This window comes from Mauremys reevesii, linkage group 1 (genome assembly GCF_016161935.1).
Source record: "Mauremys reevesii isolate NIE-2019 linkage group 1, ASM1616193v1, whole genome shotgun sequence".
Lineage (NCBI taxonomy): Eukaryota > Metazoa > Chordata > Testudines > Geoemydidae > Mauremys > Mauremys reevesii.
The window spans coordinates 351,546,240-351,569,492 of record NC_052623.1 but is presented as its reverse complement, the minus strand read 5'-3'; the positions used below and the strand labels follow the sequence as shown (position 1 = coordinate 351,569,492).

Sequence of the window (23,253 nt, the reverse complement as noted above, 5' to 3'; positions counted from 1 at the left end):
GAGATACTTTCAGAGCCTGTGGTACCAGTTCAGGCCCCGCAGTTGCCCTCCAGGGCATAAGCTGAAGGTGTGTTGATCAGATGAATTAGCAATTTAGCAATGCGTTCTAGAGCCGGGCTTTGCAAACAGGCTGTCTGCTGTGCTGAGCCCGGGTCTGTCCAAACAGAACTGAAGCAACAGGGCAGTATGTGTGGGGCGGGGTGGACGTGAGCCTGTGCGTGGGTGTTTGTTTCAGTGCTGGGTGTGTGTGAGCAAGGGAGAGGGTATGGGGCAGAATCCCCTGGTGTAACGCCATTGATTGTAATAGGGTTGTGCCGGGTTGGAATTTGGACCAACGTGTGTTACAAACAGCTTTATTCAGGGGCCGCACTGCGTCATTCCCTGCGTGGCTGGCCTGGGGAGCTCTGCACAGGTTCCCTTCTGAGAGGCTTGGCTCCAGATTGCTGCAGCAAGGAGCGTGAACGGCTTCACACCCTGCGCTCCAGAGTGTAGCAAGACTGAAATGTTCTCTCCCTTCCTCCCGCAGCTGACCAGAGTGCCTGTGGAGTCGTGCGGGCAGTACAAGACCTGCAGCGCGTGCCTGGGCTCCGGGGACCCCCACTGTGGCTGGTGTGTGCTTCACAACACGTGAGTACGGCCCGATGGCATTTCCCTCCATCCGGCCCTGCCTCCCGTGCGCTTTTCTCACTCTCTACCGGGGCACGCAGCAAAGCTGCAAATGGACAGGGCTGTCCCTGGGGGGGCACAAGACATCACTCGAAAATGCGATCCGAGCAGCTCAGTTGGGGCCTCGGAGACTGAGAGAGGGGGTCCTTGCTGAAGCAGTCGTCTTCCTTTCACTTAGAATGGTAAAGAGAATAATGACAGAGACAAGGCAGTCTGGGTTTCTCCCTTCTGAGTGCACATGTGAGTGGATAAGGAGGGACTCAGCAAGACCCTGGTCCAAAGTCCATTGAAATCAATGGAAAGGCTCCTGTTTGCTCCACTGTGTTTTAAATCAGGCCCATTCGCTCTCCACTGACTCTCCACTGTTTACATTGTTTTGACCGCTGTTGATTTCAAGGGAGTGACTCCTGCTTTACACTATCTTGAGAGGAGAATCAGGACTTCAGGATTCCATAGGCACAGGGGGCCACATTCATAGGTAACGTGTAAGGGGGAACTGCCCCATTTCATCTCAGTCAAGTGTTAGCTCTGAAACCTAGTGACAACAATTTAAATGTCAGCCCAACTGTTTCAATGCAGATCCATCTGGCTCTTCTGGGACAGTGGGCAAAGTCTGAGCGGATAATTTCCACCCCACGTGGGTCCCAGGATCAGTGTCCAGGAGGGAGTCTGCTCACTAAAATGGCACTGCAGGGAAGGAAGCCATACTCTGAAATACAGCCTTGCCAGGTGCCTCTAGAATGAATGCAGAACTTCAGTTGAGGTGGCCCGAGGCCCTGCTGACATTGCAGCACTTTGTATTGTTTTCCTTTGACCCCGAGGCTTCCTCTCACTAACCTCAACACCCACCTCCCCTTCTGCCCTGCAGAGAACCCTCTTCCAGTGCCAGAGAGAGCTGGGTCTCAGGCTTGTCGAGCTCAAGGCTGGGGCAAGCTGTGAATGGTGGGATAGCATCACATGCCAATGGAGCCCGTGACCTGGCAGCATGTCTGATCTTCATGGCCATATATAGACCAGCAGAGTGCAGCTGGGGGCAGCGGGGATGAATATGCCCAAAACGAGGAGTCAGGTCCCGCCTTTGCTTAGGCCCTGGGCTCACTCAGGAGATCCTGGGCACACCTGGCCTGAGCTGAGGTTTGTAAACGTTACCCCAGCTATACCGAGCAAGCTGCATCCAGGGCCCTCCTGAGAACGTGAGGCCAACACTTGTATTCAACAGCCAGATTTGGTGTATTCTCCCTCTGCTCTTCTTCTCCCGGGCCCATCACCGTGGCACCCGAGCAGAGTGCTTTTTGCTATCAGTGACCTAGCCAACGAAGGGGCCCACCTCTTCTGTATCAAGGACCTGGGTGGATTGCCATTATTGATTTGTTTATGTAGCATCTTTCACTGGAATCAGTCAGCTTTATGTCAAATGACCCTCACGGGACAGAGGGATTGGCTGGCGTGTGGGCTTGGTAATGGGCTAGGAGGCCTCTTATCTCTAAGTCATCAGCTCCATCCATCCCAGAGTGACTGAATGCCGTTAGTGTCTGATCGGTGCTTGGTGGCTTGCATGCAATGAATCGGTGGCTCTTGGTTCATTTCCTAGCAGGCAGGTGTCCACCTCCCAACAAACAGCCACCTTTTGTGCACTGATTGGTCTCTTCAGTGAGGGTCTCTGCAGAGCAGCCATGAACTCCGTCCCCAGCTCTAGAGATGGTTCCTCTGGGTTCAGGTTGAGGCATATTGGAGGCATCAGCATAGGGGAAGCGTATGGTGCCTCTGCCAGCCCTGCACCCTTTGTGTAGGCACATAGGGGGTGTCGGGGCTGTCAAAGCACGCTGAACCCCCCACCTGTGGGATCTGGTGCTGTGTGGCTGATGATCACGTGCAGCGTATTCTGAGGGTGCAAGGAGTGACAGATCCTCCCTCCTACCCAAGTCTATAGGAACCTGAAGAACACTTTGGTGTGACTCAGGCACCCATCACTGCTGAGAACCCCCCAGGCAGAGGAGTGAACCCAGCACCTCTTGGTCTAAAGCATGAGCCTCTACTACTGGAGCTGAAGGACTCATTCCTTAATTGGAGAGCAGTAGCAGGCTGTTATCCTGTGTGGATCAGCCCTGGGGAGTGGGGGCACAGGTATGCTTGTCCAGTGCAGTGCATTAGTTTGATGGTGATTGTGACAGTGATGTATGAAGCACACGGCCGCATCACCAAGGTTCCTGAGCTGTGGCACAAACATCATGAATACGTCACGTATCCCCTCCTCTCCAAACCAAGAACCAAACACGGCCGCCTCCGTACCGAGCGGGAATGGGGGGCCCTGCCCAGGGTCTAGCATTAAAAAGCAGCTCAGACATTTTTCAGACAATAATTGGACGTCGGGCTAGGGGATGGCAATGCAGATAAGGCAGGGAGGGTATTTCCATTGTCTAGCTAAATCCCATTCATTTACCTGCAAGGTGAAAGTGGAGTCCCTGAAAGGTGGGTGAAGTTAGAGCACAGACCCAGGTGTGCCTTGAATACCAGCCTGACGTCACCCAGCTCATTTCTTCTATTGGAGGAAGCATGTAAATCTGGGTCTCCAGGTCTGGCCTGGAGAAGTAGGTGTCATTGCTACCCGACTGGCTCAGTGATAGGGATTCCAGATGCATAGAAGAGATCATCACACCACATTAGCTGCTGATTGAACCATGGCAATACCAGATATTTCATCTCAGGCTATTGCTGCAGCCACCCAGGGTCAGTGGCAGGGATCAAGCAATCAATGCACCTAGCAATAAATCCCCAGAGAGAGAAAAGGGGCAGAGACAACTGCAGATTGCACAGCAACTTGGTGCAAGGGAGCTAAAGAAAATGCTAGCCAGCGTATAGTAGGGAAAGGAGAACTGGATTCAAGACTAGGAATCCCATGTGCAAACCTTCCCCCCAACACCCCCCTTCTCCTCCCTTAAGGAGGAAGGATGACCTTGTTGTTAATACACTGGCCAGCACAGCAGGATTCCTGGGTTCTATTCCCAACTTTAGGACAGACCTGGGGGCTTGTTGCTTAACCTCTGCTTCCTCCTCTGTAAATGGGGCTGCCCTTTATTTACATGCCTTACGGTAGGGCCATGAGGGCTAATTCACCTTGGCTTTTGAGGTGCTCCGAAAGGAAAACATGTAAATCCTCCCTCTAAATTCCTTTCCTTCGTCCTGCTTCCCAGCCGTGAGCTCCGCGCCAGTGCTGCCCACGGCCTCGCCTGTCCTTGGGCGAAGCCACTGTGTGCTAGAACCCGAGTCCTCCCTCGCTTCCCCCAGTGCCACGCCACTGACCTCAGGAAGGTAGTGCTGGGGGGAGGAGACTCAGGCTCTATGGGTTTTACTAGGAAACCGTATAAGTCAGTGACCACAACTCCCTAAGAAAAGACGACAGTGCTGTGGCCACTTCACCACTCTCTGCCCTTGCCTTGTTGTCCTGTTCCCGCCCCATTGCGTCCCGGGGCCTCTCTCCAAAGCTCCTGTAATACGTCTGATCTGGTGGGGCTGGGTGAGCAAGTTTGGCTCCAGTTAGAACCACCCGGCCTGGCAAAGGACGCTTCGCCCTGAAACCAAACCTGGAGTGAACTAGGCACTCGGGGGGGCTGAGAAGGTTCTTTGTCTTCTCTGCGATCTCTGGGTTTATTTTTTTTTATTTGCCTGCCTCTGCCCCTCACACTGGGCTTGGAAGCAGCAGGGCCAAACCACAATAGCCGGGCTGTCCAGGGCATTTCCAGCCAGGCAAGCAGCCGGCAGTGCGATATCCCTGGGCTCCCATAACCTCCAGCTCCTGTTCTGCAGAGTTAAGCTGTCCAGCTGCCTCAGGGTAGCAGCACCTGGGTGTTTGGGTCCTTATTGGCACTGAACCTTAGAACATTGTGAAGTTCATTAATCAGCCTTTCCTAGACTTGCTGTCCAATCAAACCCCCACCCCTCTGCCCACACGAGATCTCCAGGAAAACCTGTCAGAACCGTTGCCTGTCACTAGTGTTAATACATCACCCTGTGTCACCTTTCAGCCAAGGGTCTCAAACGCTTCGTAAGCAGGAAGGAGTCCAGCCTCCTTTGAGGTAAAGTGATCCCTGTTTTACGGATGGGGAAACTGAGGCATGGAGCAGGGACGTGACTTATCCAGGCCCTCGCTGAAAGAGTAGGAATGGAACTCGCAGCTCCAGACTGCCAGGCGTGTGCCTTAACTACAAGAGCATCCTTCCTCTCCAGTATCAATCATCTTTAATTAATGGCAGTGCAGGGCATGCCGTAAATTGCTCACCTAACGGAGAAGGGTGGCCTGTCGGGTGTGCGTAGCTGTCTGTTTATTTCTAGAGTGCTTCTCACTGTTGGATCTGAGCATCAGTAACTGCGGTGCTCAGTATAGGTGTCAGTGCACGCGGCTTGTAAGGTTACCCACAGCCCCATCCACTGGAAGCTCTGAGTCTCCAGCCGGTGATCTCTAGTGAATGCTTTAGCCCGGAGGGCTGGGAGCTGGGATGGTGTCTGGTGACTGCTTTGTGATCCAACTTTGCATTGCGATCCTGAATTCTCTGTGCAAGGGGCAGCGTGCCAGCGCCCAGGAATTGATTTCTGTGACTCTCCCATCCTAATCTTACAGGGGGAAATTTGACTCTATTGAGAGAGACGGGGGTGGAGGGAAGCGTGAGGAGGGGGTAGGGAGGGACATTGATTGGCTTCTACATGGCAAGGAAGAGAGCCGGTCACTGGAGCTTTGCATTGCTGTATCTCTAGCTCTCATCTCATTCCTCTCCTTTCAGTGGCTCAGCTCCCCTCCGGGGCTGCGTTTAGGCCTCTTTAGGCTGTGATGAATCATTTAGATGGTATAAATTGAAAACATGGGGCTCGGCTTCTGCACAGGTCTCCAGGGAGGCTGAGGGAGGGGCGGTAACCAGGCTGGCACAGAGAGACCAAGTGCCTAGGACAGAAGGCAGCTGGTGAGCCAAGGCCAACTGCAAGGTCACGATAGTGTCACTGAACCAGAGCACGAGGACGGGACGGTGAAAGTTTTCTCTCAGTGGGAAACAAATCGCTGCTTTTCCACTTGCTGCCGCAAGAGGCATCATCGTGCCAACCAGCCTCCTGAGCCGAGCCCTGCCCAGCAGTGCCCTCCAAATCTGGGGACAGACCCCTCACCCCGCCACTTCCCTCCGCTTGCCCTGCCTCCTCTGTCTCTGGGCTTTCTCCAAATGGTGTCTCAGTGCTTCCCAGCCATGGAACAGCTGAGGGTTGCGGGACTGAGAGGAGCAAGGAGGCAAATGGAAGGATCCTCCCCAGATGTTTGATCATGACTCCAAGACCGTTGGAGAGTGGCTCAATCTCAGGCAAGGAATGTATATTTTAGGATGGGGGATAAACCTGCTGTGTCCATAGCTCCCCCTCCCTATTTGGATGGCGGGGGAGGAGTCACTGGCTTGTGGCCATATGAATGCCTGTGCAGCATCCTGCACACACGTGGCTGTGGCCAGGCGCACAGGGATACATGCCAGTCCCAGCATGCAAAAACACACCCACCAGCAAATACCTTGCCCAAAGCACACACATCCACAGCCCGAGGCACCAGCACCCCAATCACTTCCAGCATGCGCAAGCACCCCCCGTCTTCCCGCAACGACGCTCTTGCCTGTCATGCAACCCACACGTGCCAAAACAGACATGCGCACAGAGACACGCATGCAAATGTATGCCACATAAATGTGCACTGGCCAACACCTCTCACTCCCTCACGCACACACACTGAGTTACATTGTTGCCTTGCTTCCAAACCTGGACCCCCACCACTCCATGTCAGTCTCGCCAGCTGCAGCAGCGGGCCCGTGCCACTTATGGAGATGAAAGAGTGTGAAAACACCCTCCTCTTCACAGACATACCCTGCTCCTGCAAACACACATGGTGACCAGTTAGGATCTTAGCAACGTATAGCACCAAGTTAGGCCACAAGCTGCTGTTCCTCCAGCCCTGAGCAGCGGCAGCGTGGAGCTAGGACGTGGTTGCAATGACTACCGGAAGGGGATTCTTTCTTGAGGCTGCTGGCCAGAGGCAGGAGTCTGTGCTTTAATGCACGCTGGGCTGCCTAGTGTCACTGCTATGTAGGGACGCCGTAAGGGTATGTCTGGCCTGGAGCTGGAAGGTTTCATTCCATACCCGTTGAGCTAACTTACTAAAAATAGCAGCCTAGCCATGGCTTGCCCAGTTGCCCAAGTCCATAGCTAGAGTTTCAGGTGGGATTGTACTTGAGCCGTCCCACCGGCCGTGGCTACGCTGTTATTTTTAGCAGGCTAGCGCCGATCAAGCTAGCGTGGGTCCGTCTGCCGGAGCTGGAAATGACAGCTCCAGCTCCAGGCCAGACATAGCCTAAATCCTGGCCGAGGCTAAGCAGTCACAGCAGGAACTGCTGGCTACAGCACATCGCCCAGCTGCAGGCACAGTCTGCAGCCAGGGAATGGGATAAGAAGGAGTTGCCAGGAGATTTATCTGCTAGTTCCCAGCCTTGGGACCTGACCTTGCTCTTGCTGAAATCAAGCCACAGGGAAGAGAGAGAGAGAGAGAGAGAGAGAGAGAGAGAGTGTGTGTGTGTGTGTGTTTTGCTCGGTCGTGTGTGTGATGCTCAGGGACCGCTCAGTGTTTGAAGAGCGCGGCTTTATTCTGCATCTGGCTCCAGCCGGCTGTTTGGAACAAGAGCTTCACGGCACCCTGCCCAGCTTGTCTGTGGGAAGCTCGGCCCAGTCCCCAGTGCCGCACCCCACAGCGCTGCCCTGTCTTATGCCAGGGGAGGAACTGACCCCAAACAGCCCTGGGACAGGGGAAGCACAAGCTGCCTCTCTGGGTCCCCGTGCGGGGCTCTGTGCGGTGCTGCGATGCATTGGCCCTGTCACCCAGACTGCCTCAGGCTGCTCTCTCGGCTGTCCTCCAGCGGAGCAGGCTGGGCCTGGCTAGCGATTAGCTACCACCATGGGGAAACAAGAGTTTCTGGGGCAGAAAGTCCTGTCTGAGAGGGCGTCTATCCCGGCAGTTAGCTCTGGTCTTCGGTGTCCGCCCCCTTTCACCCTGGGATCTGGGGAAGCTTCTCCATCCAGAAGTCACGAGGCTCATTTCTAACAGATTGTCCTGGTACAAAGGAAAACTGCACTTAAACAACTGGCTTAGTCTGGGGGCTTTTTTCTTATTTTTCTTCCTCCCGCAGACTCATGCCCAGACCAGAAAATAATGCTGTCTCGCCTCGGCAGGTAACGTGATGCCACAGAGTAGGCACAGTCTCATTGATTGACCCTGACTTTACCTTTCTTGGTCAAAGTCTTCTGAGTCGCTAAAGAGAGTCTCCGGTAACCCAAGCCGCCTGCAGAGGCAGCGATAAGATCAGGCGCGAGCTCTTTAGAAGTCTTTCTCTCGCTTGACTTTTAGTCGGCTGAAAGGATGTCGCTCCCCCGTGGGCTGAGGTTCTCCCGCTCTGAACTCCTTTAACAAGCGCTGCCATGGGAGACAGGAAATGTCGGGGCCCGCTCTGGGAAGTGATGTTTGCATGGGAAGGCCAGGAGGGATTCAGAGGGGGGGACAGGAAGAGCACCCCGAGCCCCACGCTGTTCAGAACGTCAGCTCGGAGCACTGGCGAGTGAATGGGATGGTGGAGCATGTAGATTCCTGCTCTTGGCTTGATCCTGATCCTGGGAGGTATCCTGCACCCACAGTTTCACTGAAGAAACCCGCCCTCAGGGGCCCAATTCATTATTGTCTGTGTTACACCAGGATGTAAACTGCTGTCACGTCAGAATGGTAATGTTTTTTGCATTGGTGTAAACAACTGCACAAGAGCAGGGCAATGATGAATTAGACCAGGTATCGGCAGCCTTTCAGAAGTGCTGTCCCGAGTCTTCATTTATTCACTCTCATTTAAGGTTTCGCGTGCCGGTAATACATTTTAACATTTTTAGAAGATCTCTTTCTATAAATCTATAATATATAACTAAACTATTGTTGTATGTAAAGTAAATAAGGTTTTTAAAATGTTTAAGAAGCTTCATTTAAAATTAAATTAAAATGCAGGGCCCCCCGGACTGGTGGCCAGGACCCGGGCAGTGTGAGTGCCACTGAAAATCAGCTCGCGTGCTGCCTTCGGCACCTGTGCCACATGTTGCCTACCCCTGAATTAGACCCAGGAACTGCAGTTGCGACTGGAACCCTGTGTGGGGTCTGGAGGGCTTCTTATGCTCTTCCTACCCTGGGCATTAATCCCGCAGGGGCCTTGCTGTCTGCAAAGAGCGTTGAGAGCTTCCAGTAGGAGTCAGAACAAAGGTACATTGTTTGTTAGAGGTGAGCCTGACTTCCGCTGAATGGTGGCAGATTTCAGATTCAAACCCAGCTCTGGCTCTGAAGCTTGTGGCTGGCACAGAAGGGCTGAGCTGAACCCCCAAATGCTGGGGAAGTTCAGATCTGCACTTTGCTCCTTTCGCCCTGTTTGTTCTTCCACCTACATGCGTAGCTGAGCTTAAGCCCCATTTCCTAGTGCAGTCGGAATGGCTGTTGGGCAGAGTTAAGGTTGTTGGACTGGTTGGAGTCACATAGGAGAAAAACGTTGGAAGAAAATCCTGAAACATGGAATTTGGTTTGGAACTCTCTGAGGTGTTGCTCGGAAGTGGCAGTTGGGGGAGAGGGGGGCGTAGCCGTTGAGCTGCATCCCCAAGCTGTGGCTGGTTCGGATCATGCGCTGTCTCAGCCGGCACTCAGACTGAGTCTGTAGCGGAAGCTTGGTCAGAGAGCTAGGCAGAGTGGAGTAATCTACCTGAAATGGGCCTTGACACAGAGTGAATCCATCGCTTTCTCAGGTGGTTATTGAAAGAGGAGAGGATGTTTTCTGCTTTGCATAAAGGTGCTCGCAGCAGGGGGACCTGATGGCTCGGTGGATTTATACTGGGCTATTCAGCATCTTGCATCACATCTATGTAAACTTTAATCATAATCCGTTGGTTGAGGCATATCTAATGTACCTCTCCGTTTAGCACCTCAGCATCAGATCTCACCTGGAGCAGAGCAGAAGTGCCCAAAACATGTAATCATCTTGGAGGCTCTTTCATGGCTTTGTGAAATGAGTTTTAGGTCCAGAGAGAGCAAATCCCCTGTTAACGTCCGAAAGGCTCTGAGGCAGTGGTTGGCTCTTGATAAATCACATCCGTCTGTGGTGTACAGGTGTGGACGTTGAACAAACCACCCTGAATTGCACCCGGTGGCCTCAGCAGAAAGGCCAGTGACAATGCCTGGAGACCCTACTATCCATACAGGTAGAGGTAGCAGGGTCAGCCTGGAGCCAGCTGGCACTGCCCCTGCCCCTTTTCTGATCTCAGCCTGCCAAGATGCCACTCAGATCCCTTTCAGGAGCGCTCCATTGGTTTCCCATAAATAGTGGCGCAGGACAGGCCTGTGCCCTTCGCAGGCTGATTCATCGGCACGGCTGTGGCTGCCTGAGGCGACACACGGATTTTACCGGGCCCCGCAGACTGGAATACGCTGGTGTCTGGTAAATGTATTTTGATAACAGGCTTTTCCCTTGATTAGTTCTTCCTAGCTAGAGGGCAGTGGGGCGGGGTGGGAGGCTAATTAGTTTGTGCAGCGGGTTTCCGAATGAGCCTTTCACTACAGCAGATCTGGCGAGCTTGGTGTCGTACTTGTGATTTGTCTCCATGACAGAGCAGCCGCTTTGCAGTCTCTGCTCAGGGGAGGTGGGAAGGTGGGGGGCTGTTGCTACAGGTCAAGAATGAGGAGCATTGGCAGAGCTCTGTGTGCGAATCGGGACATGAGGCAGGGCTGCCAGAGCATGGCATGTTGTACATCAGGACTAGGATCTGCCACAGCTCAGGGCAACTGCCCCTGTATTTCCCTTCAGTGGTCCAGCCAGGGCGCCCGCTGTCAGGCTGCTGGCTCCCCAGCCGCTGCCCTTCTGGGTGGAGACCCACATCTTTCTCCCTTCTGACAGGGGTATCTCCAGCCTGCACAGCTCGCTGCTTCCGCTGTGCATTTCCCAGCGCAGACAGGTTAGCCAAGCGAAGCGCACCTCCTTGCTTTCTCTTCAGAGAGAGTTAACAGGTGTAATGGCTACAGACTCCAGGTACCACACAGCACTTCCGATGCAAGCCTGCTCTAGTCTTACGGGAAAAAGCAGTACAGAGAAAACATTAAAAACAATAGATGAACCTACGCACTAATAAGCTTACCAGGCACGACCCCAACTCGAACATGGAGTCTTTCAACCCCCCGCAAGGGGGATTCCTTGGGGTTACCAATTCATCACAGCTTCAGCACCCAGTCTTATGAGGCTTCAGTAGGCCAGTCCTTCGAACCCTTCCCAAAGGATTGGGGCCCTCCATGGACCAGTGATCCTGTCTGTCTGCTGGATCAGGAAGAACACCCTGACCCAGTTTAAAACCAGGCTACTTCTCTCCAGACCTTCTCTCTGTCTGTTGGTCCCTGGAGGATCCAGTTGGAAGGGGGGTGGCTTCAAAAGGTTGATAATAGAGGAAGTTCATTAGCATCCTCCCCTCCCTACTAGAGAAGGTACATTCAGTGCCACAATAACCAGGGCCGTCCCTAGCTATTCTGGGGCCCTACGCAGCCTCCCCCACGGGGTGGGTGAGTGGGGCCCCAGGCCTCTGCGGGGTGTGGGCGGGGAACAGGGGAGCTGTCCCCAGGCCTCCACGGGGGGGGAGGGGAGGGGAAGCAGGGGGGCAGGCCCCAGACCTCCCCGGGGTGGGGGGAGCAGGGCTGGCTTGGGGGGCAGGGGGGAACTACTCACCGGCGGCGCAGCTGGGGTGGGGTCTGCACTTCCCGCCGCCGGTGAGTTCAAGCCCAGCCATGCTGCAGAGCTCAGGGGAGTGGGGGCGGAGCAGAGGTGGGGCCGGGGCGGAGCAGGGGCGAGGGCCTTTGGGAAGAGCCGGAGCAGGGGCTGGAGCAGCACACAGCTGCACAGGGCACCAGGAAATTTGGTGCCCCAAATTTCCTGGTGCCCTACACAGCTGCGTACTTTGCATACGGGTAAGGGCAGCCCTGACAATAACACATACACAAGTGAATTTTTAATGCAATGGACCCTAAAGGTATTAACCCTGATTCAATAAGGTTTTAACTTAATTCAGTAAAGTTGATCTTAAGTCCATCAGGTTTGTTCAGGATATTACAGGATATTGTCCGTCTGTCACAGGTTGCCTCAGCACAGCTGTGTGGGGATCTCTGGGCTACAGTTGCTGAGCGTCCCGTAGATCAGAGTCAAGGTGCCGCGGCTGCATTCCACAGGGCCCAGGACTGGAATCTCAGGCAAGGCTGCAGGTCAGGACTGAGATGCATCAGCCGCATGTTGGGGGCCCAAGACTAGGGTAGCAGTCAGTGGATGGTGCTGTTCAGCATTTATGTGTGTGATCAGAGGAGAGCCTGGGACTGAAATAGCCAGGGCTGCTACGGGTCTGGATTGATGTGCATTAGGAGGCCTAGGTTACCTGGTGCTTTGGTAGATGAGGATTGAAGTGCACATTGGTAGAGCTGCATGGTAGATGCAGGCATGGGAAAGCAGAATAGATGTGCAGGGGAAAGTTATGCTGTGTTTGAATCTAGTGAGTGGTGTCCAGATGCTGACTTGAATGTTCATGATCAGGGCCTGTTTGTATAAGTGGGTGTATTGAAACCCCAAATCTGAACACCCTAGGGGAGGCCAAACTCCTGATCTGAGTTTTGCAGCTTGGGCCGCTCTTTGCTATATACAGAATTTCACGCTGGGTTTCTGGTAAGCAGTTCCACTGCGTTTCTAACTTGCTACAGATCAGAATAATGAATGCCCTGTAGGGTTCCTTGCAATGCCTTGCAGCCTCTGGAGCAAAATCACAGAGAGTTATGATGGATGGATGATTTGGAAAATTCAGTTTCCGTCATAGGGCTGCTTCCAGGGAATTGATTTCTGTCTTATTGTCAGACATTCCTCAGTATCTCTGCAGCCAATAACCTGCCAATGAGAGAAAATGGCACAGCGAATGAGTTCTCCCAGGGCGGGGTCACGTCTGCCTCCGAATGTGTTTTCTCCCTGACATTTCATCATCCTTGACACTGTCAGATTCCTGGCAGGTCTCAAAAGGGGGAAAAGCAGGAGGGTTTCCCTCCTGAAATCATTGCTAGGAACTTTTTAGGACACTCAGCTGCCTCCTGGTATGGATGTTCATGCACACACGGGGTCACACACAGGCCTGTCTGCTCTTATTGCACGCACTCACACACACATACAGAGAGAGTCTTCTTGGGTTTTTTTGCGCACACATACGCACAAACACACCCCACATTCTCTGCGCGCACAAACACACCAACAAACTCCCCTTAGCATGGCCACCCGTGCGCACTCTCTCTCTCACACCACCCCTTAGCTTTCCCTGTCATGTTCACACACACACATTCGCACCTCCGCCCTCTCACGCACGCTAACCCTTGAATTGCCTCATGTCATCCCTGCTCTCAAGCGAGGGGGCCTTTGTCACTGTCCCCTCCACGCACAGCGGCTCTGCACGAGAGGAGGAGTCTCGGCGAGAAATGAAAAGTGCTCCCAAGGGCTGAGTTGGGTGGAAACCTGGGCTGGCTGTGCGGAGTCCCGCTAGGCGTGGACAGCTTGCACATGGCAGCAAAGGATCGAGCTGCTCAATGTGCCCTGATGTGGGGACGTTCTCCGGGGAGCAGACATTGAGGGGAGCTGAGGCTCCACATTTGCCTAGATTATTTTCTTCCAGTTCTCTCTATATGCTTTGGTTTCATCCAGCCCCGCATCCTCTGCCACTCTCCTCCCCCAACCACCCTCAACAACACACAGACCTCTTATTTCCTTCTGGGCTTTGAGCAATGAGCCTCTTTCTCCTTTCTGCAGCATTCCTTCTCCCATCAGCTCTCACCCCAGGCCTCTTCCTTAGCTGATTTGGAATAGCATTGAACTGAGAGCATGAAATGTCTCCCAAGGCAGAAGCCATTGCTTTAATTCCTTAGCCCCCTGCCATGAATTAGGGCAGCCAGATGAAAGGCTGAACCCTGGCCTTGCGGGGAGATACGGGAGTCCTTCCCTCCCCCGTCCCTCTTTACTCAGTCTGTTCATAGTGCGGCTTAGAATATTTATATGGAATATATTCCAATCTGGTACCACTGGCTCCTCCTGTGAGAATAGGGAGATCCCCAGTAACAGAACAACGTGCCCTTAGACTGGTGAGCTGGGGCATCATCAGCTATTTACAGAGGAAGAAACTGAGACAAAGAAAAATGAAGAGATTTGGCCAATGTCACAGCTGGGTATGGAACAAAGGACTCACGACTTCCAGGGAAATGCCCCATCCACTGGCCTGGGCTAGTACCCGGTGGTGGTTGGAGGCCTGAGTGTTGAATTTTCACGGGGGCCGTGTTGCGATAGCGATGGCTAGACCTAGGCCTATAAGATGTGCAAATGCAAAGAACAAAAATGTTTAATTGCAAATCTATTTCCTCCTCCTTCCCTTCCCCCCTCACAGCCTAGTTGCCCCTGGCAAATTGAGCCACAGCCAGCACAAGGCGCTGCTAGGAAGCTACATGCCAGGAACAGACACACTCTTCTGCTGGCGATCTTGTTGCAAAGACAGGAGTGAGTCTCAAAAGTGCTGAAGGGTCTGGAGTGAGTGATCAGGAGAAGTTAAAAGAACGATAGCTGTGAAGCTTGGTTACACAGTGACCCAGGGTGGGTTGTGGTAGGCAGCTGCCTCTAAGGATTGTAAGGGTCTAAGCAGCAAGGGAGCCAAGAGGTTATAGCAAGGAGCACTGGGGGGGTTAAGGAAAGTTTGTGCTGAATGCTAAGGAAATTTCCTAACGGTGAGATCCATTCAGCTGTGGAACAGCGTTCCAAGGGAAGCAATGGGAGCCTTTTTGTGGGGGACATCTAGAGCTGAGAGGAAGTAAGATCCAGTGGTTAGGGTACCAACGTAGGACTTGAGAGAGCTGCATTCAGTTCCCTGCTCCGTCACTGCGGTCAAGTCACTTAGCCTCTCTGTGCCTCAGTTCCCCATCAGTGCAGTGGGAATAATAGCACGGCCCTCCCTCAGAGGGAGGATAAAGACATTCAATTAGGACTGCCAAATGATTGAAAAAATAATCACAATTAATCGCAAGATTAAAATAATAATAATCACGATTAATTGCACTGTTAAACAATAGAATTAACATTTATTTAAATATTTTTGGATGTTTTTCTACATTTTCAAATATATTGATGTCAGTTGCAACACAGAATACAAAGTGTATAGTGCTCACTTTATTATTTTTTATTACAAATATTTGCACAGTAAATAGATAAAAGAAATAGTATTTTTCAGTTCACCTCATACAAGTACTGTACAAACAAATGTTTAGCACATCCGGCACATAAATACCTGGCAACACTAGCTACACAAGTGCCATGCGAATGCTGTTCTCCCTTTCAGGTGAAATTGTAAAAAAGAGGTGGGCAGCATTATCTCCCATAAATGTAAACAAATGTATTTGTCTGAGGGATTGGCTGAACAAGAAGTAGGACTGAGTGGATTTATAGGCTCTAAAGTTTTACATTGTTTTGTTTTTGAATGCAGCCATGTAACAAAAAAAATCTACATTGGTGAGTTGCACTTTTATGATAAAGAGATTGCACCACCGTACTTGTATGAGGTGAACTGAAAAATACCATTTCTTTTGTTTCTTTTTTACAGTGTAACTATTTGTAATAAAAATAAATATAAAGTGATCCCTGTACACTTTGTATTCTGTGTTGCAATTGAAATCAATATATTTGAAAATGTAGAAAAACACCAGAAATTATTTATAATAAATTTAACTGGCATTCTGTTATTGTTTATCAGTTCGATTAAAACTGCGCTTAATCGAGATTAATTTTTCTAATCGAGTTTATTTGTTTTGAGTTAATGGAGTGAGTTCACTGCGATTAATTGACATCCTACATTAAACCCCTACATTATATGCATCTGTGGGTCATAGCCCACAAAAGCTTATGCCCAAATACATTTGTTAGTCTCTAAGGTGCCACAAGGATCCTCGTTGTTTTTGCTGATACAGACTAACACGGCTACCCCTTTAAAGATTGTGAAGCGCTCAGATACTCTAGTGGGGGGAGTCATAGAAGTACGATGGATGGGTAGAATTGGGCCAGAGGAGAATACACTGTCCAGTAGGGGCCTACTCAGTGCTGGTCATAGGGCGTGCAGGTCTTTTCCATCTTGCAATCTAACAAGCAGGTTTAGGATAGTGGGGACCAGAGAATTAGACCATGGGACATCAGTATCAATGGATGAAAGATAAATGAATCCTCATTGGCTGTGTAACTTCTTGGAGATACAGCCTGTGCCTACATCACCCTGAGCATTTGCTTGTCTGGCAGAGAAGTGGCAGCATCAGAAGGGTTAAAAGAGGAAGGACCCATTTCTATCTCAGCAGCAGGTTTGGAGGGGAGGAGAGCTGCCTGCTCTTTTGACTTGCAGCATAGTCTCTCCCCTCTGTGCTTCTTTCGGGCCCCAGGCAGGAGAGTAGATCTACATTGGAATTGAGATATATTCAGAAAATAATCACAATCTAGCTACCGCATGCCTGGGAGTGTCATTCCTCCAGCTCGCTGCAGCTTAGCGCTGGCTGGCAGTATTTTAAATACCCATTTCCCTCCCATTGCCTGGCCCTGGAATGTTGGACTCATTGAGAGACGGCAGGCTGCTTTGTCTTGCTTAGGTTTGGCATGAAGGCAGCAGGTGGTGCTGCCAGGAAAAAGTAGGTCTGGGAGAAGGGCCTGACTCAGGGGGCCGTGGGGAGGTGGAAGGGCCTGGCTCTGGAAGAGGCTGTGAGAGAGAGCTCCCACCACTTGTGTCCTCCCTCGGAACCTCTTTGAGTCAGGAACCAGCAGTCAAAACCGCTTCTGTTCCTCCGCCCTCTTTGAAGGCAGGTCAGAGTCAATTGGCCAACCCTGCCAACTAGGCTTGTGTATTCCATGAAGCGCAAGGGTCAGGATTTTAATTGAGATAAAGTTTTCTTGTTGTGTCTGTTCTGCTCTCTGAATGTCACCCCGCCTGGATTATGGCTCTGTGTGAACGGTGCGTCTCTGTCGGACACATTAACACAGGTTGCTGGCTAGAGGTGTTATTTTTTTTTAATTCACTGATGCTCATCTAAAGCCACGATTGGTGGCCCTCCCTCTGCAATGGTGTCTATAAGGAATCAACCAGTTAACAACGGCATGAGGGGTAGATTGGGACAGTTGTCACTGATTTGATATGTGTATAGTTACTGGGGGTAAAGGTAGATTGCAAATGTATACAAAAATACATGAATTGATTGCATCCCTCTCCCCCTTCCCATTATGTGTCACTTCTTGTCTTAGACCTCGATCCTGAAAACAGGCATGGGAGTAACTTTAACCCTGTGCATAGTCCCGTGGAGTTCAAAAAGAGGTGTGCTGGGACTGTCTCCCCCTGTGTGTTTGTACGGTGCCTCTCATCAATGGAGCCCCGAGCTGAACTGGGCCCTGCCAACATGTAAACAAGAGTTTCTTACCCCATGCTCTTCTCTCTGCCCTAGAGAATTAAAAGCATAATACTGAAATCAACAAGTCCCTTCCACCATCTACAAGGCCTGAGCGAGGAGGAGGAAAGGTTCCGAGTGTGAGGTTGTTTTAAGCGTAGCTAGTGGTTTAAACAAAACCAGCCCACAACCACTACAACGTTTCTTTACCTCCTTCCTATTTAGGCTATGGGCTCTGATTTTAATGGTAAACTCCTCGGTTAGCTAGAGTCGGCTGAGTATCTTAACGATTCGGTCGGGTGGAAATTAGGGCTAGCGCCAGTGATCTGGCTATGAGCCTCATTCTGCTATCGGCCAGTGGGTGTGTGACCACACAAACTCTGAACTTCAATCTGACAGGGTCAGGTGCACAGGAAGCTCGATATTTCAAAATATTTTTCGTTTGCCCGAATCTGCTCTCCGAAGCGCGAGCCGATGCAAATGAAATCAAAATAAAATGTCAGAGCTCCAAAAAAATTCTATCATGTGATCGTTAAGGGCAGGCAAATCCATGCGGATCATCATCAAAAGACAGCAGAAAGATCAGAATCCTTTTAAAAATTCCAGACAGATGCCATAGCAGGGACTCCAGCGACAGCGCAAAGGGATGGAGGAAGCCAAAGAAACAAAAGGGCTGAAGCATGGACCAGGACCTGAGCCCTATCCACAGTTCCTGCAGAAGCAAGCAAAAGCTTCTGCAGCCTGGCTGAGCTCTCTTCTAGGTCACACACAGTGTCAGCAGGTCAGGGCCATCCCCCCACCCACCCCTACCCACCCCCCCCCCCCCCCCAGAAGAAAAGGTAAAACACCTCTGACTCTTTTACATATCACCTGCTTTCTGTACTGAATTGCTGCATCACCACACCATGCTGCCTGCACCCCCCGCCATCCCCTGTTCCCCGCCCATGGCGGTTGATGCATCAATAATGGAAATCCATCCTCATCATCAGCCTCTGATGATGCATCATCATCATCAGTCATCCTCTCATCATCAGCAGATCAGTAATGGTACAAAAAGGACTGGTAATTGGCCTGCCAGCTGGCTGGCTGGATGATTTTTTTTGTGGATGTGGATGCATGGTGCAATACAGCATCATAGCATCAGGGGCTGGGCTCCAGGGCTCCCCCCCCACAGCCCCCAATTGCCCATGAAAAGGATGCTGGGCCCCCTGGCTACACCCTGGGATGCTGGGCTTCTCTCCTACTGTCTGTGGAATGTCCTGTCTGGCTGCAGCTCACAGCTGCTTCTCCTCACTAACAAGTCACTCACTAACATTTTTGTGTATTTTATCATTATTTATTAATTTCACACAACAAGGGGGACAGGGACAAAAAGGAAAGAAAGGCTGAGGAAGAACATCAACAGGCAGTGGGACCACCCTGTGATAGCAGGCCCAGAATAATTACATACAGCAAGCAGGCAGCTGTCTGCTCTCACACTATGATGCAGTGGTTCTCTAGTCTACTATCCTCTGGTAGGCAGCACTGATTCTATTTTTATGATTCTAATTTTTAGAAAAGAAGGGGGGATTGACTCAGGATCATTCCCAATTTTGCTTGCCCCTGGCTGATATTGCTGGGGGGCGCAGCAAATGGTACAAAAAATGGGGCAAAAAATGGAAGGTGCAATAATGTGGCTAACCAATCTTGGCTTTTTTGGCTGGGCGCTGGCAGGGGGGCACTAAACAAATGTACAAAAAAAGGACTGAGCCATGAGATCATGATCATCCAAAGTGTGAATTTATGATGGATGTGGATGGTGCAAGTAACCATCTCTGCTGTCATGCAAAAGCAAAAAATGCAAAGCATGCTTCTGCTGCTGCTCTGTCTGCATCTAGTACACATACGGTGAGAGTCACAAATGGCAAACAAAGCTCAACAATTGCCATGATTGCCATGCATGCTGCTCAATCAGGGCAAAAGGGGAAATGCTTGTCTGCCGTTGCTTTCCCAGACGAAGCCAGAGTGACTGACGACATTTACCCCACCCCACAACGACAATGATTTTTTTTGCCCCATCAGGCACCTCATCGGATCTCAGGGGCGGGGAGGGGGGGGAGGGGGGGGGAGGCTGGGGGGGATAGCTACCCACAGACAGCTACCCACAGCAGAAAGATCGGCCAGCTCGGACCATGGACACACACCACGATTTAATGTGTTTAGTGTGGTGTGGCGCTTTTCGATTTTATAAATCTCTTTTTTACAAAACCGGTTTATGCAAATTCGGAATAGTCCCGTAGTGTAGACGTACCCTGAGTCTTCCTGTCCCATTGATAGTTCGTCATTCAGTTGCAGCTCTGGCAGCTCAGGAACTGATCGGTTCAGCTGTTGAGTGTTACAGTTAATATCCTATTGAGCCTGGTGGAAAGTGGGAGAAGATCTCCCCTGAATTAAAAGTAAAAGTAGCTGCAAACGGGTTGACTTTTCACTCTGCCTGGATGTTTGGGGAATCTAATAAAAAACATTAAAAGAAAAAAAAACACGCATACAGCAAAGGACAGCAAAATCAATTAATAACAATAGTAGCTATTAAACATATTGCACTCCGGAGCGTTATGGGACTGGCCTGTAGCCCTGACATGATTATGACATTATTAACATAATATAAGAAGCCTGCTGAAGCCCAAAATTAAGGCCAAGCAGTGCAATACTATATCTTTAAATATCTGAAATAGCAACTTGTCTCTTTTGGGGTCAGAGACATTTATAGACCAAACGTCTACCGGAAAATGGATTGCAAAAAATGGCTGTTGCAGCTTCCCCCTTGGGATGAACGCAGTGGGGGTTAGCTCACTTTTTAGAACAGTTTGAACACCAAGAAGGCAGAAATTCGGGTAAATCTGGCGTGACTCCATCGGCGGCAGTGTGTCACTGCAGTCCGTAGTCATGCCAGTTTTACTCCAGTGTAACTGAGGTCAGAATCCGGCCTGTTACCTGTACACGCTGCTGGCCTCATTTTCCTCTCATGTGCATAACTTCACTGATGTCTCCACCAAGAGGAAGGAGGGTTTGTGGTTAGGGCACTGCACTGGGACCCAGGAGATCTGAGTTCTATTTCCAGCTCTGCCACAGGCTCCTCGTGCGACCTTGGGCAAGTCACTTAATCTTTCTGTACCTCAGTCCTCCGCCTGGAAAAGGGAAATAACTCTGCTCCCTTTGTCTAGATTGTAAGCCCTTCAGAGCAGTGACTGTCTCTCACTCTGGGTATATGCAGCACCCAGCAGAAAGGGGCTCTGAGCTCAGTTGAAGCCTATGGGTGCTATTGTAATACACATAATCATGGAGTTACGCTGGGGAATTCAGAGGAGAATCTCAGCCCCTGCTGTTCCAGAAGGGGCTTGCTTGGGACCCTTTCCCACAGAGGTAATTGCTAAACTGCTCCTTACTTCTCCCAGGATGCAACAGGCAGGGCTGGCTCTGAAATGACATTGGAGCAGGATGGGGTTTGGCAGCTCCCCCATGCTGCCCCAGAGCAGGGAGCTGCTTTTCCATTCAGCTACTCAGCGGTCCTGCTAAGAAACCTCAACTCCCTTTTATTAGTTGCAGCCTTTGAACTGCCGTCAGGCGCCTTCTCTGAATTGTGTTTGATTAGCTCACTAACTGCGTGAAGGGGAAGCCAGGATCTTTTTACAAGCCTTTCAGCAGCAACAGCGGGGAGTAAAGATGCCCATTAAAATGTGTGTTCAGCTCGGCTCAAGTCAAAGTCGCTTTCGCTGGCTCTCTCATCCTTTCTTTTTTCCTTCTTTGATTTCGGTTGAGAAAGAGGTTGGTACCAGCGGTGTCTTTGTGAGTGTAATATAAAGCAGCGTCGTCCCAAAGGATCAGGACTCCTGGGTTCTGTCTCTACCTCTGCCACTGACTTACTGTGTGACTTTGGCCTTGTTAGGTCACTTCTCCGTGCCCCAAGTTCTCCATCTGTAATGTGATTAGCCAAAGGGCCATATTCTCCCTCATCTAACCAGTAGGATACATGCTAAGCTTATCTTAGGTGCCTCTAGATGGGTGATGGATGCGTTATGCATGGATATCCCCTCACGCCATCACTCCCAACATACGATGGTTCAAAGTCACTGGTCTCAAATGCAGCCTGCTGGTCACTCTAGTGGGACACAAGGGATCTGAGGGTCGAGAATCACCTGAGAAATGCAACCTGCCAGGAGCTAGCCAAAGGATCCCCCTGGATCTAACTCTTGTCTCCTCCCATTACTGGGAAATATCTAGACACCCCTGCTGCATCTCACCTTGACATTGACTTGGTAACAGAGTTGTTAGTTTTCCTTAAGCTACCACTTAGAGGCCATGTAAGTTTGGAGATTGGTGGGAATTCATCACAGGCCAGGGCAGGAACAGATGGTTGGATCCAGCTCATGTTTTAATGAGAGCAGCCCCTCATTAGAGCCAAAGAGTGAGCCAACTTTTCCAGGCTCTGCATTGCTGGCCTCCTCCTTCCCAGCTGCACCCAGAGCATTACCTTGTGTTATTGATGGTCCCTTTCTCCCTTTGGAACTAGTCACTAACTATTTTTTTTTGGGACGGGGAAGGAGGGAGAAAATCGTTAGGGCAAACACTGGCTGAGACTGAGCCATGACTGTCTGGTTGTGTCCGAGTGGCTGGAGGATTGGTTGGGAGCAGTGAAGGCTGGGAGGAAGTATGTAGATAGGCATACATTGTGTGTATCAGCACCGTGCAATCAGTCTCTTTCTTAGGGGCACTGATTCTTATCATGACCAGCAGGATTTTATTATTATTATTATTATTATTATTAGGGCTAGTTAGAAAAAAAATGTCCCCTTGAAAATTTAATTAAAAATGGGGTGAAGGGGGGGACATTTTCATCAGCATTTGACACACAAAATTTTGAGATTTCAGCAAAAGGTTGAATATTTTGCCCAGAACTCAAATGTTTCTGATTCAGTAATGCCACCATGGTACTCCCTGAGCACTGTAGTTTGGACACTTCATGCTCCCATTACCCTTTATGAGCCAGTGTCCCTGGCCAGACTACATCTCCCATAATGCATCACAGTCCCCCCTCTTTGCTGAGCTGCTGTGGTGCATCATGGGAGTCCCTGGCTGCAGTGCATCATGGAGGCTGTCTGGGGAAGCTGGTCTATAGAAGAGAATGGGGGCATGAGGCACTTGGACTATGTCTCTACTGTGGTAGCATTTCTGAATATATATATATATATATTGCTTTTTGTTTTTTGTTTTTAATGAAAAGCCAAAATTTCCATGGAAAACAGACCGTTTCCATGAAAAAAAAATGTTTAGACAAAAACCCAATTTTCTGTTAAAATATTGTTTTGATGGTAAATATTCAACCAACCCTATTCGTTATTTATGTTATTAGTATTATGATAAGACCTAGAAGATCCAGCTGAGATCAGGACCCTATTGTGCTAGATGCTGTACATACACACATTGAGAGAGTCCCTGCTCTGAGGAGTTTACAAGATAGAGAGGGAGGGAGAGTATTATGATTCCCATTTTACAATGTGGGAACTGAGGCACAGAGAGATTCAGTGACTTGCCGAAGGACACAAAGGGAGTCTGTGGCAGAGCCACCATAAATTGTCCCCACTGTATTCTAGCTTCTCCATCTCTGCCCTGAGTTCTGCAGGATGTGTGGTTTAGGGGCGGCAGATCCAGTGTTCCTGGGCTTCATTCCTAGCTCTGCCACTGACTGGATGTGTGCCCTTGGGTCAAATTACTAGTTAATTACTCTGGGCCTCAGTTTACCTGCCTAAGGCAAGGGGATAATTGTACAAGGCTGTTGTGAAGCTAAATGCCTGCAGAGCACTCTTAGGTCTGTTTCTTAGGAATGTGTGTTTTTGCAATGTCAGCCCTGTTCTTGCCAGATTCTGTGAGCAGGGCCTGCCTCTAACTCAGCCTTTATATCAGCAAAGTTTTGACAGCTACTTTAGCCCAGGCCTTGGGCCTCATACCAGGCCTCTGATACGAGGGCTTATGTTTCTGGCCCTCTTCCTACTGCAAGGTCCTTAGATGAA

At 50.6% G+C, this 23,253-nt stretch overlaps 1 protein-coding gene across 6 annotated transcripts in view; it reads left to right on the top strand.

Moving 5' to 3' along the window:
- The window catches only part of PLXNA4 (plexin A4), a 625,415-nt gene that overhangs the window by 403,583 nt on the left and 198,579 nt on the right, over window positions 1-23,253 (top strand). For 5 of the 6 annotated variants that reach the window (XM_039519677.1, XM_039519674.1, XM_039519675.1 and 2 more), the window contains one exon: window positions 527-627. In XM_039519677.1, the coding sequence (XP_039375611.1) occupies window positions 527-627 (101 nt within the window). Of the gene's footprint in view, window positions 1-526; window positions 628-11,896; window positions 11,993-23,253 lie in introns of those variants that run through there. The other variant, XM_039519678.1, reaches the window with a different exon arrangement.